Here is a 20,554-nt window from a genome sequence, read left to right as displayed (position 1 = left end):
CCACTTAAAGATCTACTTTGTCTGAAATTTAAAAATTCCACATATTTAATTTTTTATAATCTTTTTGGAAATAATTTTTCTTACCGCTAAATTTACTCTGGATTTTTTTCGGTGTATTTATTTTTAGTGTAAGGAAATTTACTTATTTTATATAAATATATAAACACTATGTATAGCTCAATATTTAATATTGAAATATATATGCATAAAATATATCGCATTCTAGGCTATGGAGTAAATAAATTTAAAAAACATAATAAACGGGTTTACATGCAGGAACTATTTGCTATAAATTTAATTAAAAAATAAAAGTGATAAATCATTTATTCAATAAACTATAAAAATTTATTTATATATTTTTTTACATTTTTTAATATTAAATTATAAAATAAATTATTTCTCTGAAATAATTAAACACAATAATTTATATTTCTGCCCTCCGGCCGGAAAGTGGAAACTTTCGGGCCGCTGCCCTGAACGAAGTTGCAACTTTCCGGCTTCGTCGAGCAGAAAAATAGTATACGCACCTTGGCCAGTAAAAAGGAAAGCCTCAGACCACATGTTTGCTCTGAGACTTTTCTTATTTTACTGCCCTAGTTATGTAATATATTATTAAATGATTTTTAATAAACCATTGATGTAAAAAATATTTATCTTAATTTTATTATTTGGTTAATTATTAATTCTAATAATTACTTAAATAATAATTGAGGCTCCAGTTTATTTATAATGTTATAAAAGATCACATTTAGATATTCGATGCTCAAATATAATGGACTCGATTTTTGTGTTACTGTAGAATATAATTATAGAATAATTGTCTCTTAAGAGAACTCTATCATTTAACTGATAGCTCCAAGAGTTTATTTTTAAATGCTGTTGATAAAATATGAGATCACATTGAGATATTTGCTATAATTATCCAAATACAATGGACTCAATGACATTTATATATACATTTATATTTATAAGTTAATCATTGCAATAATTGTCTCTTGAGAGAAAGTTCAATCATTTTATTGATTGCTCTAAGAGTTTATTTTACGATACTATTGACTGAGCCTCAATTATTTACTGTCTTTTAAAAAATGTATCATTAAAATATATAAAAAAATAAATTAAATGAATGATAAATATTTTACAAAAATACTGGAGCTGACTCAAATTTCTGCTAAAATTAATTTGTTGAAAATCAGTTAATTAAAGACGAGATTTTTGACGAGATAGGGTGAGCGGAGCTGATTACTCTCATCGTCAGCCATCAACTTCAGTATTTGTTGGCTCGATAGTACCCTCGGTCTTGGTTTTATCGTTGCAAAGTGTATCTCTTCGGTGTCCTGAGGTACAAAAAAGTTCGGCGTCTCTGGTCTTGTTCCAAAACTTTCGGTGCGCCTTTTAACTGACAGCGCGTCTTCATAAATGCTAGACTTGGGTCTTGTCTGCATGTGGATTTTTGGTACATGATATTCAGATTCATCGTTAACCGGCACTTTGAATTGTTGATTGTAATTTAGTGATGCCTCGAAAATATATGGCTCGGATTGTGACCAATTATTTTTAGGATGATCGTAGACAATTTCGTCGGATGGAAATTTCCATGAAGGCAATTGCAGAGCTGGATTAAATATATCGAGTGACTTGTATGAGTTACCTGATTCTAGTTCGCGGTCTAAGCATAGACTTGACCGTTTCTGCTGCGGAGAACCGACTGGAGATTTGTTGGAAAATGAAGACAGCAGTGAACTATTGATAAATTCTTTTGATATTTTCGATGAGCTCGTTTTCGCTGAATTTTCTCGTAACTTTTTCTTGATGTCTGTGAAAATATTTTTAGAAGGCAATGGATAGAAAGGACCCAGAGAAGTTCTTACTTCGGATCTATCGATTTCATTTAATATCATTCTGTCCTTTTTATTGATCATATCGTCAGTAATGATGACGCTTTTTTCGCTGGTATTGTCTTCCAAAGGATGACCGATCCACTTTTCAAAATTATCTTCAGTTGGCTGTTGGAATGTTGATAGACCAGAGTTTCTTCGTGGGAATTTAATATTTTCTTGGGTCTGCTGAGATGATGAATAATTTTTAGATGATCCATGAGAGGAAATTGATGATGATGATGATGATTTCTCAACGTATCCTGAATCGCGATATGATTTTTTTTCTTCATTACTCTTGTTGAGGTTACAGAAAAATTTACTTCCGTTTGGTTGCTTCTTTTTACCAGTCAAAAGAGACAAAAGTTTTTTGAATGAATTTTTGCGCGGTAACTTTTGATTTTTTACTGGTATCCATTCTATTTCCGTATCATGATCAACTTCAATTGGTTTCTTCAATTTAGCCGCAACTATTTTTGGAGCAACTTTTATTTTGTTGAATGACTCTGATCTTACTGGTGGTTTTGGTGCTACTTCTCTTTTCTTTCTCAAAACAACTTCAGGCTCAATATGTACCACTGCCGATACAGTTTTTTGTACCGGTTGCGTTTTATATTTGCAGTCTGCTTCTTCTTCCATATCAAAATTAGAATCATTATCAATAATAAGAGTGTCGTTGTGACCAAAATCAACTTGCATCGACTCCTGATATTTGCTAATAGGAGATAATTTTTCAGCGCTTTTGACTGTATTGTTCAAACCAAAATCAGTTTGCATTGACTCTTGATGTTTGCGAACAGGGGATAAAGTTCCAGTCCTCTTGGGTGAATTATTGTAACTATAATTAGTTTGCATTGACTCCTGATATTTATGAACAGGAGGTAAAGTTCCAGCTCTCTTAGGTGAACTATTGTAACCAAAATCAGTTTGCATTGACTCCTGGTGTTTATAAACAGGAGGTAAAGTTCCAGCTCTCTTGGGTGAACTATTATAACCAAAATTACTTTGCATTGACTCCTGATTATTAAGGTTAGATTTTTCTGCGCTCTTTACTGATGAATCGTGAAAAAGTGTACCGTTCAATGATTTTTGACCTGAAGAATTTTTCGAATCTGATTTTGAATTATTGTGTCGCACTTTCGTTTCAGGGAAACTCTGAAAAATAAAAAAAAATTATTAATATTACAATCGATTAATTAATAATAATAATAATTATTATTATTAATTTAAAAAATTGACTTTATAAGAAATAAAAATAAACAAACCTTAGATGCAGATGGAGTAAACTTTTGTTCAATGGCCGCAACCATTTTCTTAACAAATTTTCCAGTACCACCAGGTGAGTCATTGTCTTTCTTACGTGGAGATGAATAACCCGTTTCAAAATCTCGGATTATCTTATCTAGATCTTGAACAGAGCTTACAGGTGTGATTAATGTATTAACTTCAGGTGCAGGCTCAACAGGTAAATCAGCCGGTATTACTGGAGTACTTTGGCATTGAAGAGGGTGCGGTGGAGCGTAGCCATATCTGTAACCCGGACTCGTTGGAAGCACAGGTGTGTCTTCATAATGATAATAGTATTTTGGAGCGCTCCAATAACTCGAACTCAGTGCCGGCATTTGAGTTCTTTGGCACTGAGTATATTGTAAAGCCTGCTGGTAAGATGGGATTGCTGGAGATGCTGGAGTACTTTGCTGCTGAAGATAGTGAGCTTGCTGATAACTTAGGCTGGTTGGCAGCGTTTGGGTGATGTTAGGCTGGAATGTACACGGCGAAACATGTTGATAAGCTTGCATTTCCGGTGATACTGGGGTATTTTGCCGCTGTAAGCTGCAATGTGTATGCCAATAACTTGAACTCGGTGATGGTACTGGAGAACTTTGGTACTGGGCGATATATTTTGGAGGCTGCCAATAAGCTGGACTTGGCGGTGGTGTAGCAGGCAAAGGTGGCGTTAAATACACATTCCTCATCCATTCAGGTTTACCCGATTTTGTGGGAGTAAAAAATTGTTTTTCTTCGCAGGACATCTTAAAAAAACATTAATAAGTAAATGATAAAATAATTTAAATAAATAAATTTACATTATAGGATAGTAGCATTTGTGGTCACTGCTTCATTTTTAGACACAATATTTTAATTCATGAACAGGTATTTAGAAAAAATCCATTCTATCATAATAACATAATTGTTTTTAGGAATTTAAAAAATTAATTGTCATTGCGTATTTTAGAAATTATTTTTAAAATTTTTGAGTGTCGCTAAAACTTGGACCAACGTGGCCAAGAACGGCACATACTCTAAAAATCGAAAAATAAAAAAAAGAAGATAAATTTACGGTGTAAAACGGTCCATTCGAATTTTCCGTTAAAAAAAAAAAAAATATTTTGATAATTTAAATTAATTAAAAAAAAAAAATTAAAAATAAACACGTGTTAGTTTTCTACTTGCGTAAATCGTAATTAAAATATAAAATAAATAATTATTTGTACAAAAGAAATTTACAAATAATTAAAAATAAAAAGTGATAAATAATCAATGTTATTTAAATAAATAAATAATTAAATCAATAAATACCTCTTGATTTTTATGCATAACCGGATGATGAATATAACCATTTATCCGTGAAGACGACATCATTTTAAATCCAATGAAATAAATTTAATTAAGTCACAACACTAGTAACGTTAAAATTAAAGTTGAAAAATTTAATTAGTTAAACTGAACTCGTTACGCAACAGCACACAATAATTTATGCGATTTGATTATTCACTTAAAACTGTTAGCACTTAATATTCAAACCGACTCTGCCGACACCAAACAATATATGAAGACACGTAGTAACTAAATGCACCCTGTCCTTAACGTGGTTCGAAACGCTTTGAATAATTGGTGGGGGGTACTTTTGACCAATTGTAATTTAAAACTCATACACCGATGTTGTACGAACGAGTGATACCATTTGAAAACTGAATGCTAAACCAAAGGACAACTGGCCTCTGCTATCTGCACCTCGACATCTTTACCAAAGTATACTTTTGTCTTTAAGATTTTCCCAGTAAAATATTACTTTACTCAGGTAAGTTGTAAGTTCAATGAGTATTGTACGCAAAGTACGATGTACAGTGCGTATATTTGTATAAGTAGTCAGACGAAAAGGTCTTAAGCCCTAATGAAACTTAAAGCGAACATACCTGACGCTGTTGTACTTTGCCGAATACATGAGGGCTAGACAATGACGTCAAGCTGAGATTTAGGCGACAAACTAATCCCCGGCTGACGCTGGATCGACCGTAATAAAATAATTTTTAGTAAATGGTTGTCTGTCTCTTAAAATTACAATACTAATCATAAATCGTTAATACATACAGTAAGTTTTTAAAAGTTCAGGTAAAAATTTTAACATTTATGAATTTTTAATGAACTCCATACTGTACTTACATACATAACATAATATTTTATTTTAAATATTTTATTACAAATGTTATGGGAAAAAAAAAATTGTTATATTTTTTTTCTTCTCATAAATAAAATTTTATTTTTTATTGAGTCATAAATATTTCCAAGTGATCCATATCGTCGCTTTGTGCAGACGTACAGTATACATTTTATTTCAATAAATTTTTTTTTATCAATTTCAGCTTAAATATACTGATAGATTTTTATTTTTTTGCTTTAATCGATATAAATAAATATATACAGTCACATATATATTTAAATAAATTTTTATGTATTGGAAATTTAAATAAAAGTCTATGTATTGTATGTATATTTGCATGTAACAAATTAGATTGATGAAAATCCAATATGTAGAACAGCGACTGAAAATTTTCGTTTATTTTACAGGAGCCAAGAGTTACACGGCGATAATATTGTCCAGCTTTACGTACAGGATGACAATATTCTGTGTACCTGAATATTCGTATTCTCTGTTAATCCGTAACCAAACGAACCATACCTCGGATCTATTAAGTCCTATCTTGTTACCGCGGGTAATATATTTAGCCGAACTTTTAGCTCGATTTGCTTGCTCGCACATGAGCTATTGTAATAATCGTGCTTTTTATTATAATTATATTATAAATTTATTTCAAGCATCGGTAACTTTCGTTTTGTTGCCATACATTAAATACTCTGCGAGTTTGTGTGGCTATAGTTACAAACTAAAATACCTTTGCTTCGTGTTTCCTCCGGTAAATAATGAACCTCCCGTATACAATAATACCCACACGTTCGTATGAATATATACGGACTATCTGTTCTATTCTATTCTATTATAAATGAAGCTAATGTGGATTTTATGACGGATTAAATTTCATTACTACTCAGTGTTTATAAATAAACCATAGTGGTTTTGGATTTATATAACATTTTGATAAATATATATAAGGACTTTATTTATTTTTTGTCAGTTGAAATTTTAAAATTAATACGTTTTCATATTTTTAATTATTCTGATTCGTAACAAATTAAAAAAAAAACATATTTTTAAATAAATGCAAATTATCTTTAATAAAAAAAAAAAAAAAAAAAAAAAAAAAAAAATACCATAATTTAAAAAAAAAATTTTTCTTCTTTCATAAAAAATTGCAATTTTGGATTATAAATAAATTTTGATAAATATATATTGACTTGATTTATTTTTTGACATTAAAAATTTAAAAATTGATGTTTTCATTTTTTAATTATTCTCATTCGCAATAAATTATTAAAAAAAAAAAAAAATATTCAAAATACTTTACATTTTTAAACAATTGAGAATTCTTTTTAATTTTAAAAAAATTTTTCTTCACTTCCAAGTTCATAAAAAAATTTTTTTTTAAAAATTACTAATTGCTTAATTTTTTATGATTAAAATAGACCGATATTTTGATAAATTTACCAAAATTGGAAGCAATATGTTAAAATTAGTAATTATATATATCAAATGACTTATTTCGAGATAACAATTGAACCGAATAGTGAGGACACGAAAAGAAGGATGAAAGTGTGACGTCAGAAAACAAAAAACCAGAGATGCTGCATAGCAGAGAATCAAGGAGGAAGAAAGCCAGTCATTGTGGCGCCGCGAAACATCGATTTACCCTGTGTACACATACTTTACTCCAATTTCAAGGACTCAATTACGAGACAATTTTATATCTAATGCTTGACAATTTCATTCCATTTAATAACAATGAAAATAAATGTCTACTAAAAAAAAAGTTTGAAACTCTCCTTTGAAATTTTAATATGAATGTAATAATGGAGCTTAAATTTTAATAAAAAATTTTTTAATCACAGGATCTTGAAGTTTTTCTCGATACTTAGGATAATAACAATAACGTAGTGACGTTAGTAATTATCATAATAGCAAATATATAATGCAACGATGAGAAGAGACTAACGACCAAACTCATTAGAGAAAAACACATTTTTAAAGTATCTTTTTATCTTCATCTCTTTTACGTAGGTGGATATATAAGTGAAGTTGAAGTATCTAACCGTGAATTTATGTGATACTCCAACTTGGGAATTTTATTCTCAAGTCTCAGGTAAAAAGATCTCGATTATTCGAAGCTTATCACGCCGTGAGATAAAAGTATCAAAAGAAAGAAGAAACAAAAGAAGTTGGGGTGACCGCATGACAAAAAATATTATTCCTGTATACATATATGCCCATGTGAAGATAAATTATTATTATCATCCATATTTTTTTAGATTTAAAGCAAAAGAAGAGAATTGATTAAAAAAACTTTTGATTTTTTTTAATCCCCAGCTTTAGATAAAATATTTTTACTTATAAATATTCTGTCATATTTATAATCATATATTTATTAAATTTATTTTTTATTCAACCAAAAAAAAATTCGTAAAAAAGTTATTAAAATTTTTTAGCAACTTTTTTTTTTGCGCTGAAGGCTTGTAATAAATTCAAAATAACTGGGTAAAATTTAGTAATATAAGCCGGATGTTTTTACCCCTGTCCTCTCTTACCCCTATGCATTTTACAGCCTGGCTGTCATGACGTGCGGAGCAAATTAAATCTAGTATAGTTTGAATGCGAACAAGTACAATACGTAAATGGAGAATTGAAACCCCTACTTTACTTCGAGTGCTCACTTGAGGTTTAGTACACCCCCACTCTTTAAAATAAATGAGATTTCAGGCATTTCAAGCATAAAATTTGACCAAGTAAACTTTTCCGCATTGACAGAGAGGTATACGGTACTCTCAGTGCTAGTAAATACAGCTGTGCTCTCTATACTTTACCGCAAAAAAATAAATATTTAAAAGTATCCATTTATTTTATGTGATAGTTATTATAAATATAAAGTGACAATGCTCAACAAGTTATTTAAAAAATTTCGAGCGCGCAGCAGCAAAAATAATTCTCTTTCTTTGATTATAAAGCCGATAAAGTGTAAAAATAAATTCCAGTGTTCAAGTAAAAAAATAAAAGTCTCTTATCGAGACAAAAATAATGGCAATAATAATTTTAAAAAAATATTAAAATTTTTATCGCCTAGAAGTGACAAAAAGAATAAAAATAATGTGAAAATAAATAATCAAGAAAGCGTTAACACAAATTATAAATATTCACAAGACTCTGGATGGGTTGAAATGACAAGAAGTTTATCGCAATCTTCGCTGATAATTGCCCGTGGAAATTTCACAACATCTTCACCGGTATTTAATAGAAAAGGCTTTGACGACTTTTGTTTTGACAACTCAATAGGAATGGAATTAAACGATATACCAAATATCGAACATATTAAACCGCTTGAGTTATTAAACAAAAGCAATTTGAGTTATTCGACTATTGGCATCGATGAGACTGGAATTAATTTGAATTTCGTGGAAAAAAACTCAACGCTGAATTTTGAAATGAATTTGATTCGCGCCAATTCTGACTCTGAAGTTATGCCGCTGGGTGTGGATGTGAAGGACAGCAATCATGATTCAAATGAAGAATTTAGCAGTAATTGTAATAACATTTTATCCCAGAGCTTTCCTGTTACATGCAACTCGACGCGCAGAGAATCCTGTAATAAATTACTAAAGTGCATTGTTGGGCAAATGTTTGCTAAGGATTTTGACGAAAATACTAAATCTAGTGACGACACATCCATTTTTATTGATCAAAATTTATTCAAAAGCTTCGACCAAATGATTGTCATACCTGAGGATGATTTTGACTGCGACCGGAAGCCGATGCGTGATACTCTACTGGAAATATCGAGACGTAAGTCATTTTTCAATGACAATAAATTGAGCCCGCCAAAAAGAAGTGTTCAGAATAAAAGTAATTACGATTCAAATAATCGCAGCTATAATTTAAGTAATGATAATATAAATATTAGTTTACCGTCACCAGAAAATTATAAGTGTAATAAAAAATTTGACTTATTAAAAATTTCCGAAGGAGTACCTTTGTAATAATTTTGTTCAGAAAAATATTAGAGTTATATCAACATTTAGTTTTTTTATTACTGGTGATTTTATCGTAGTACAAAATATTATTAGTATAACAATTGTTACATATTATTATATTTAATTACTTATAAGTCATGACTAGCGACAAAATTTTTTCCTTAATTTTGAAATGAATGCTTCGAATATTTGATATTTCGGAGAAAATATTGGTCTTATAAAAAAAGTTTTCAAACAAAAGTTGTAGGAAATGTAATTTTCTAAAAAAAATGTCTCTTATGATTTTCATATACAACCAATATTTTCACCGTAATTCCAAAATTAAGATTCATAATGAATGATTCAAATTTTTGATAATTATGAAAATCTTAATTTTGAAATTACGGCTTCCTTATTAGTCCTAAGAAAAAATTATAAGAGAGATTTTTTTTATAAAATTGATTTTTGAACAACTTTTACTTGAAAAACTTTTCTATACGACTAGTATTTTCGCCGTAATATCAAAAATTTGACCATTAATTATTAATTGTTATATTTTTGAATTAAGGAAAAAATTCTGGCCTTAGTCATGACGTAAATAGTACAAATAATTTTAAAATGTTATTTTTTTTAATTGTAGTTATAAATATTTTTTTCTATTTATTTAAATTTAAAACTATTATATAATATTTTAATGAATTTATAAAAATATTTTTATTATTAATATTATTCTTATTCTTATTATTATATTTACTATGATTGTATTAAAAAATTTGATTAATGAAAAATTTCAGGTTGTACACAGAAAAAAAAATTTCTTGGCGCGAAAAATTTTTACTTTTGAAATTTCTTGCATTAAAAATTAAAAACGAAAATATTCTTAAGAAAATAAAAAATTTTTTCTAGTTTTAAGAAAATTTTTTTTCATTTTTCATGATGCTAAATTTTTCTTGCGCCTTTTCTTCTGTGTACCATTGAAAGAAAAAAAAACTAAAGTCATATTAATATTTTTTTTCAGTTATTTTATTATTGCAATACAAATCATATTATAAAAAAAAAATTGTTATTATATTTAATCACCTATAAATCAAGAGATAAACTGTGTAAATATTTTTTTACTCTTAAAATTTTAATTATAAATATTTTATTGTATAATTTATTGAATTTATTTATATGTAAACCCATTATTATATAATTTTGTAATAAGTTAATAAAAATATGTATCTTTGTATGTAAAAGAATTTTTTTTTTTATTTCTATAAATAAAGCAATGAATAAACAATTAAACATGAGTAATTATTATTCAAAGCAAGTATTTAAAATGACAACAGCTTCCGTCATGTAGATTGATTGCAAGATTTTTCTTCGTTAACTTTTTGCTTTTTTATTTTTTAGTCTTGCGTGAGAAAAAGCTGTATGTAGCTTCTATTCTTTTCAAGTGTTGAGTGGCAACTTGTATTTTAGTAGTAGTAACACGTGATTGTTGAAAAATAGTCGAGGATAATGACTTTCACAAATGGACCAGGACATTCTTTTTTTTTTTCTTTCTTCTTTTCCAAGGCTTCACTTCCTCATTCATTATTTCCAATCTTAATCATTAACTTTCTTGAGAATTTTATCGCAACTTATTTTTTTTCTTTACCAGATTTCCACTTTGAAAAATAAACCTTTTAAAATTTTATAAAAAACGTATAAAATAAAATTTACATAACATATTTATATTTAAGATATAAAAAATATAAATAAATTGTCAATTTCACGCGAAACGAAAGATTTGTGCGCACTACAAAGATATCGGTGGTAATGACGCGAGCAAACACGTTTGAAAAGTGACAGTAGTGAGTTTTATGTTACGAAATATAACATATATAATAAGAATAAGTCTACTTTTATTTTCTTTCACGACGAATTTTATTCCCCTTTTCCCCTTTATCCATCTTTTTATCTCTCCCCGATTGATGGCCTCGTTGTACGCTTGCCAACATGTCTTTGCGTTTAATGAAATTTTTTCACAAAAAAAAAAAAATAATAATAATAAATAAATAAATACTTTACACACAACAATCTTATTTGAATTTTTATCAGTACCTAAATTCTTTATCAAAATTTATCGCTGATTAATTTTTTTTCTATAAGTATGCAAATTTAAATTTGAGTTACAATCACAATTGTAAATAAAGTCTGTTACAAAAATAAGTCAGTAATTTTTCAGTGTCAACAGATTTAATTGTTACATTCAATACTTATTTCGATTTTCGTAAATCTTTTGTGTAACGAAAAAACACCAGCTTAAATCGATTACGTATTAGTTTATTGATAACGAAAGCAAAAGATTTGTACGATAGTAATAATTTAGAAAAAATATTTACTCAGAAATTTATAGGGGAGGAGGGGGCAAAAGGAGGTAGGGTAGGCAAAACGGGATACCCCCAAAATTTAGTGAAAAAAAATTTTTTTTGAACATTTTAAGCCCTACGCATGACACCTGGGACAAAATGGACCAGCCCAAAAATTGAAAAAATTATTCTATTAAATTTTTATCGTGAAATTAAAAAAAAATTTAAGTGTCAATTCATTTTTCGGCTGATTTCCTGTAGTTGGGGCAAATTTGACCACTAAAAATATTCAAAAACAATATTTTATTTTTTAATTGATAACAATTCATTTAAAAAAAAAAAATATCATTTTTTGGATGGGGGTCACTCTGCCTCATTTTGTCCCCCTGCCTATTTTGAATTCTTTATATTTTTATTAAATAATAATATTTGAATACTTGAGAGTTTATTCAGTAAAAAACATTTGGAATTTATTTCTTAATGAAATTTTTTTTTTATTAATTAAAAATGCGAGATTCTGGTGATATTGAGCGTAGATCCTCCTTGCCTAGAGTAAAGAGAGTACACGATGTCACGCAGAACTTTAATAGCTCGAGAGATAAGGGAATAAAGCGAATGATCGCAACTAAAGTGAAGAACTAAGTTTTAATTTTTTAAAATTTATAATCCGTGAGAAATAAAATACCGACACAAAAAGAACTTTTTTTTTTTTTATTAATAATATAATTACATATATATATATATATATATATATATATATATATATATATATATTATTTTTTTTCTTGTCATTTTTGTTTATTATTTTTTAAACTTTTTCTGTTATCGCACTTTTAATTATATATAATATATATATTTATGAAAAGATGTTGCTGTGAACCAAGTTTAACAAGAAAAAAATATATATATAAACCAACGCCACATTGTCTTTGTACTCGACAATAAGTGACTTTTGTACAATGAAAATCCGGGTCACAAATCTGAAAACAAAGTTCTTTCTGACATTCCGCTAAATTTTTCATAACACTTTTTTTATCAAAAGAAATTTCAAACAAAAACATAAAAAAAATCAGTGCTTTTTTTCTCCAGTAATCAACGCGACATTCTTCCAACACTTTTTTTTCATTGGTAATTAAACGTTAATGAGAAAAAAAAAAAACTCATCGAGTAGAAAAAAAAATCTAAACTCATTTACTTTTTCCACCGACTTGCTAATGTATATATTTTTTTAATGTAGATATTTATATGCACATACGTGTATTCTTCGAAGCAAAAAATCTATACAATATGTATATGATGTAAGAAGAAAAAGTGAAGATCAGGCGAGCTGTCTCATCGATCATAATCTCGATACTCACCATTCACTGGCCTGACATACGCTATAAATTATTCCTCCAGGCTCTTACGAAGCGATTTATATATCACTGAGTGTGTGTTAGATATCAAAAGCTCCGTTTAAGCTTCCTATAGTCCTTCCTTCACTTTGAGTATCCTCTAATACTACCCTGTAATATTATAACCACACATTTATCCCTCTATTCCTTTAAGGAATATTATTATCTATATCTATTTTCACGACAGTTATTAATGGTCTAAATATTATCAAATAATCAATTACTATAAATAATAAATTCACTAATACATAATTGTAATTCCTGTGTTTAATTATATTTTATGTCATCAAGATAATTGAATTATTAAGGACAAATTATATAGATGATTAAAAACCTTAATGTTTTTATTTAATAAATATATATGTATGTATTATCATTAATAATGTTTGAAATGAGTTAGGCGGCAATGAGAGTTTTAAGCAGCAACCATCAACTTTAAAGTACCTCGATATAGAAGTATCCGGGGGTGAAGTTGAAAGTACGTAATAGCAAGTCATTTCAAGTTAAGTCTATTCTATTTTTTTTTTCCTCTGTCCTTCCTTCTTGACATTTTCACCCAGATACACATTTTACAACGGCTTAATTATGTTTTTTATTTTTTTTTATATGCAATCATACTTGAAGATTTTATTTTTGTAAATATTATTCTTGAACTAAACAGTGATTATAAAGTTTTAAAGAAAATAATAATAATAATTATTGTTATTATTATTTTTGTGAATACATTCAATGTTATAATAGAAAGAAACCGGGGAAAAATAATGGTGGTTTAGTCCAGGAATCGAACCCAGGTCTTTTGATATCGGGTCAACTTCTCTGTGATAAAAATAATAATAATATAGTGTAGAAAGAGCAGTATTAAAAGTGTACTCAGTTTAACACCACGTAGGGGTGTTAAATTGGTGTAAAAAAAATTCCACATACAGATATTAAAAAAAATATTAATGAATATTATCTGGAAGAAATTTTGATTTTGTTATAATTTATTTAAAAAGTAAAGAATTTTACGCGCATATTTCAAGTACTAATAATTTAATTAATTAGTAAAAACACTGTGGTGACGGTTTTAACACCAAAAATTTCAACAGTTACACCGCTCAGACTTACCCCGTTTTTTTTTTACAGTATGATAATAATAATTATTACTATTTAATGTTTTTTGAAAGATAAAATTGACGATTATATTTATTAAATAATCTTAGAGTGACAATTTAGATGAGAAAGTCAATTTAAAATACTTCTTTTTCTTATTAACCTGTCAAAGCAAAGTGCGAGCGATAAATTTGATAAATTTTATAGAGTTAAACGTGGAATAATAGTAAAAAGGGCTTGATGTCTAGTCTGAAGTAGTATAGAGTCTTAACAAGAAAGCGATGAAAACTATGACCTATATCTTCTTTCTCTTATTTAAAATCTCCGGAGGTCATGAGAGTATCGATCCTCATTGCGTTATATATGTACATCAATAGATGTATACATGCAATGTTTTTGCATTATGTGAGAATTGGAAATTTTCATCAAAGACCCATGTAACGCGTAAGTGCAGAATGAAGTTTTTAAGGGAATAAATATTTGACATTTCAATTGTAATTTATGTTTGAATTACCCACGTCGATTTTTGTTATGAAGATGAAACGTGTGAGTGCATTTGAAGAGAGTTTATCATGCATATACATACACTCTGAACAAATATGACTAAACCCGTCTCTTGTGTTTATACAACTAAATTATGTGCACACAAACTAGTATATTGATGTTCAAATCTTTGAGTAATTTGAATATCAAAATTTCATATTTTTTTAAAGAGTTAAGTACAACTTCAACAATATATTAGACTGATTCAAAAATCAACTATTTTTTATTTTTTAAGCCACACCCAAAAGTTTCAACTGTAAAAAAACACTGGTTCAAATTTGAGCCTTCAATATCAACTTTGAGTACTTCCTGATTGCAATTTTCCATTTTCCATTTGAACAATGGGAAAATTTTTTTATAATTTTGAAATTTTATAACTCATTAACGGGTAAGTATACCAAAAATATCAATGTACATTTTTTTTCTACGAGCTTTTCAAAATTCTTGAATGCCCTTTAATTATTTGCATTCAAAATCGACCATCAGTTTCCAAAAGTTGTACTATGGCTCATTTCAATTATAATGCAAGAAACTGAAAAGCATTCAAGTATTTTGAAAAAAACAATGGATTATTTGTTGGAAACGAAACGGTTTACGAAAAAGTATTTTGTTATGTCTGATAGTTTCACCAGAAAAGTGGAAAAATATTAAAAATTCTATAAATTAAACTTTGACCTCAAGCAACTTTTCAAATATTAAATTTATAAAAAAATTATAAGAGACTTATTTGTACAACATTCAATTCTCTGCAAAAATAGCTAATTACGTGTAACTTTATTAAAAAAAAAAGTAAACCCGGAATTTCGAAAAAAGTTTTATTTAAAAATTCAAATTTCCATAGGGTTAAAAAATATAAATTTAATTTTAAAAGTATCCAGAGTCTTAATTAAAAATAGCTTTGATTAAACATCAAATATCTCGTATTTCCATAGTATATTATTACGGATTCACAGTTCGATCAAAGAGAAAATTGAGAAATTTTACCCGCATACGGAACTTTCTCATTGATATTACAAAAACTTGTATGACTGCACGAATGCAAATAGTAATTGTCCTCGTTAATTATATTATTAATTGTATATGAATTTATTTCTATAAGTCATTAATTAATGAGTTAATTAATTGATTGGAATTTTAGCTTGTTACTGTCACATTAATTAAAATATAAATTCAAAACAGTAAGTAATTATAATTTTGTAGCATATATTAATTGAATTATTCATTAAAGGACAAATTAAACAATGAGCATAATTAATTAAGAATGCAAATTATATCAAAGGAACAATTGTGTTTTATAACAAATATCTGTTAATGTTAAACTTTATAGAGCAAATAAAGCTGAATAAGCTCGTCCTAAAACATTAAGGTCCAAAGTGGAGTATATATGCCCTGAACGACGATAAATCTTATTAAATCCACACATTCGTATTCAGCATGAAAACCAAGTCGATATTTCCTTCTTGTTTTATGTATATAGAATGAATAATAGTGTGTTACAGAGGCGCTTCTCTATTATCTTTCATCAGAAATTATTTTTTTTATTTTGTAAATTTATTCACCGACGGCTTAATGACTATTTGTGAGCTTTCTTTTTTTTTGAGTTATTCAAATGTACATATATATAGTAGCCTTATGTGATATGACGGATATTGATAGTTTCAGATAATTAATGTGGAATAAAATGCAGAAGAAAGTTTTTTTTTAAAAAATAAGTGGATAGATAAGGTGTCATATAATGCGTGACTATTTTTTGACAGGAACTTTGTTCTATGACAAGTCATTCAGTCACTTGGCTGGGGAAAATGGGTATGATAAAAATTTACTACCCTTGTTAGAATAATGATAAATGATAATAATTTTTTTTTATAACGATAATCCAACTTTTCATGGATAAAAAAAAGCTAATACTGCTGACGTATGTAATATTAACTCGTATTTTTATATCCTCTATTCGTTCATATTTTTTTATTGTTTGTTGACATACTGGGCAGCTATCAGGATAAGCGGTCATTTATAAATGGACTCGTATGTTAAGTTTTAGTCAATTTTTTTAATTAGACATTGTTGTAAAAAATTTAAGAATTTTTTAATCAAAAAAATGTAAAGAAAATATTTAGTTTTTTCCATGTAAAAAAAATGGCAGCTAATATTTTTACTTAAATGTTTTTACATTTTTTTTTTTTTTTGAGAAAGAAAATAAATAATTAAAAATTTGAAATTATAAGAAAAAAAAAATAATAATTGGTTTTAGTACAAGAAAATAAAGACTCAGTAATTTGAATGCTTCTTCTATAATAAAAACTATAAGTTATTAAAAAAATAAGAAAACTTTTTCATTTATCCAAACTTTTTTCTTTATAGGATTTTTTTTCCCGCTTTAAATTTTTCAACGCCAAGTTTAACAAGTCTATTATTCATAAACTTTTTTTCTTCTTATCTTTTGGATAGGCCAAAATTCATTAAAAAAAAAAAAATATAATACAAAAGATAAAATTTTTTTCATTTTATAAATTAAAAATCATTTTATTACTATAAGTATTATAATTAAAAAAAAAAAAATAATAATACTTGCTAATGGTAAATTAAAAAAAGTGTAATGTAGTTTACGATGTCATTAAATATAAACTCTGTTAATATTTTCTATATAATATGAAAACGCGAGTATTTTTGAAAGCGTACATCATGCTGTGCATTTATGAACACCTAGTAATTTTACGTAATAGCAATCGCTGTTAATAAAACGTTAACACTTTATAATACCCCACTAAATATTAAGTTTTATATTTTGTTAGATTTTAATACATAATATCACCATATATTTTAATGCATATCATTAAAATATTAAAATAAAATGGAAATAAACTCATTTCATCTCTCTGATATTATTTTTAAAATAAATTCTATAGAAAAAAATATAAATATTCATATACGCGATTGAAAATAAATATCAACAAAATATATTTACCGTTTGTTTGATGAATAATATATTCAATATTAATTTTATTCAAAGATATCTATAATATACATATATATACACACGTGTGATAGGGGAGAGACGTGGTCAAAATGGGCTTACATTTATATGACGTATAAGCACTTTTTTCTTAGGGGGCCCATTTTCCCCCACTCTCCCTTATACATACATCTACATATGTCGCGTTACTAATTCCAAAAGCACATATAATTTTTTTTTACTTCAATCGTCTTGGAGACTTATTTAAAAATTCAAAATTTTGAAAAATTTTATCAAGCCAAAAGGACAGATAATTTAAGTCACACGCCTTTAGGCTTTCAAAATTTTTATTTGTCAATTTTTCACGCCCTTTTGGCTTTTGGAAAGTCCTTAAAGCGAAAAGGGCGGATAAAAATATGACTTTTTGGAATTAATATCGCGATATATTTACCATTTGTTTGATAAATAATATATTTAATGTGAAATCTCTGCAAAAAGATATCCATATCATACATTCATATATATATTTCTATATATATATATTTATATACATGAAACATGGAATGATCCTAAAGTATCAGACATTTAACAATTTTCGAATTTTTTCTCAACTAATTAATTAAAAAAAAAAAAAATCTAAAAATATGCACATGTAGAAAACTAAAAAGACTCTAAGTGCAATTATTTGAAATATTTTTCTTTTCATAATTTATTGGTTGGAAAAAAAAAGAAAAACAAAAAGTTATTAGACGTCGGCTAAACTCAGTATCATGATGTAGATCATAACAGTGGCAGACGTACTTGAAACGAGACTGATGCCTTGATAAGTAGCAGACAGTAACAGACAAATTTAATGTAATTCTCTTTAACTGTCTATATGTTTAATACCCTAATTCAATGTAGTTATTTGAATGCGATTATAGGATCACATGGGACTTATCATTTAAAATTTCAAAACCAAGGATCAATATTTCAACAGCTCAATTACTGCAGAAGATATTCTGCTCTGTTTCCTCTTCTCAAGCTCTACTAATATTTTTTCCATTCACTATACAATGAAAATTTTAGATCGAGATGTCGCGTGGATTATTTCTCGTCAAGGGTATACTTTAGACGATACGATTACTGCTGTACAATGATAACTTTTACACTCAAACGAGTCCTTAGATAAAATATTTTGAATTATTCAATTCCTTGAATAATGAGCGCACGTATGCACTTAAATATTAAATTAATTGTCGCGTTAATTTTATTATTTAGTTATAAATGCCGGTGACAGATATTCTAGACAATGAATTGTAATGGCGAATGTCGTCAGTATACAGACAATTGAGATTTACGATCATATATATATATGTATATATATATAATGCATACGTGATAAAAAAATTATAGACGACACGGTTAAAATATTACGTCATGTAAAAAATATTGAAGCAATTATTCAATTGTTGTTTAGATTGTCTTTTTATTTTTGTATAAAAAACTGTTGATATTTATTGTTATTGTTATTTTATAGTGAATTTTATTTTTTATTTATTTAGAGAGTATTTTTATGGATGCATATATAAATAATTTGACGTTTTACATTACATTAACCGAAGAGGAAAAATAAAATAAGAAGGTATAGCATCGCGATCGAAAGTGATTAGATTATCCTTACATATATAAATATGTAAATTGAAAGTACGATGATGTATATCAAATCCATTATTATATCGAATTCGATACATCAAGCCAATCATAGCCGTTTCTCTTATGTATCCGTTATCCCTTATTTTGTAAAATAAAAAGCCAACTTGGGATTTGTAGGATAGTTGAAAAATGACGAAAAAAAAAACAATATATTTACATAAAATAAATCATAAATTTTTAAGATTTACGCAATGGGTTTCTTTGAATATTTTTTTAATGTTGTCATAATACCTTTTATGGGAGAGTTGATTTATCGGGTTAATTAATTAGATCGGGAGTTATAATCCTAATTGAAACGTCAAATACTGTGTAGTAGGTGTCTGAATAGATTTGTGGTGCATTAGAAGGATGAGCGATCAATGTCGGGCACTAGCTAGTTGTAAATCGAAACCTTGAGATCAAACTGACGTGTCGATAAGAGTTACTGATTATCTGCAACAAGAAGTCATGATTTACTGATAAGTACAAAATTATATTTGATAAGAATAGTATGAAATATATATCAAAATTTGGTATAAATTTTTTTAAGGATTTTGGAGAAAAATAAAATGGCGGGGGTAGAATAGGACACTTGAAAAATTTTGAAAACAAAATGAAGTTATCTTGAGTCAAGACAATATTTTGAAACAAAAGTTTTTGAGAATCAAGTCATGATTTTTTTGAGCCGAGGAAATTGTTTTGGTCAGAGGAATTTTGTACTTTATCTGAAAAAATTGAGGATTTAAAAAAAAATTTTATTCAATCAAGAATCTTTACTTTCAGTCGAAATTTTTTTTGTGAAGAGAAAGTTTAAAATTTTGATTCTTAAGTTAATGAAAGCATGTGCGGTCATAAAAATCAGAAAAAGAAATATTTTGTGATGGTTCGTTGTGTCTTAGTTTCCTTGACTCTCTAAGAGTGAATTAGCGAAATTTACCGGCAAATATTAAATATTTACTAATTTAGGCAGCCATACAACTTTTTGAAATAATTGATACGGTTATTAAACCGAAAAAAAAATATTTCTTGGCTCAAAAAAATATCATCACTATGAATTGGAAACAATAATTTTGTGGGGCGACAAAATTTTTCTTCCGCCAACAAGCCCTTTTTTTCTGCATACTCTGAATTAGTGAATATTCACTAATTCATTTTTAGTGAGTAAATTGACTCTAATAATTTTGTAAATATAAAAATAAATATTTGTAATATATTAATATATTATATATAACCAATTTATAAATTGTGTTAATAAAGAAAATATTTGCCGGTTTTTTTTCATCAATTTTA

At 27.6% G+C, this 20,554-nt stretch overlaps 1 protein-coding gene across 1 annotated transcript; it reads right to left on the bottom strand.

Annotated features, from left to right (window-relative positions):
- Positions 1-413: 413 nt before the first annotated feature.
- On the bottom strand, positions 414-4,916 carry LOC103576908 (uncharacterized). The gene is made up of 3 exons (XM_008557353.3): positions 4,458-4,916; positions 3,143-3,910; positions 414-3,032 (listed from the first exon to the last, which is right to left on the bottom strand). The coding sequence occupies exons 1-3, from the start codon at positions 4,518-4,520 to the stop codon at positions 1,197-1,199; spliced, it is 2,667 nt and encodes an 888-aa protein (XP_008555575.1). The 5' UTR covers positions 4,521-4,916; the 3' UTR covers positions 414-1,196.
- Between the last annotated feature and the right edge of the window lie 15,638 nt (positions 4,917-20,554).

The sequence above is a fragment of the Microplitis demolitor genome, chromosome 7 (genome assembly GCF_026212275.2).
Source record: "Microplitis demolitor isolate Queensland-Clemson2020A chromosome 7, iyMicDemo2.1a, whole genome shotgun sequence".
Classification (NCBI taxonomy): Eukaryota; Metazoa; Arthropoda; class Insecta; order Hymenoptera; family Braconidae; genus Microplitis; species Microplitis demolitor.
Note: the sequence above shows the minus strand (reverse complement) of the source record. Positions and strands in the feature narration are given on the sequence as shown.

Coding starts and splice junctions, on each gene's coding strand:
- LOC103576908 (XM_008557353.3), bottom strand. CDS start 4,520: ATGATGTCGTCTTCACGGATAAATGGTTATATTCATCATCCGGTTATG. Junction 3,911..4,457: donor TTATGCATAAAAATCAAGAG/GTATTTATTGAT, acceptor TGTTTTTTTAAG/ATGTCCTGCGAAGAAAAACA. Junction 3,033..3,142: donor TTACTCCATCTGCATCTAAG/GTTTGTTTATTT, acceptor TTTATTTTTCAG/AGTTTCCCTGAAACGAAAGT.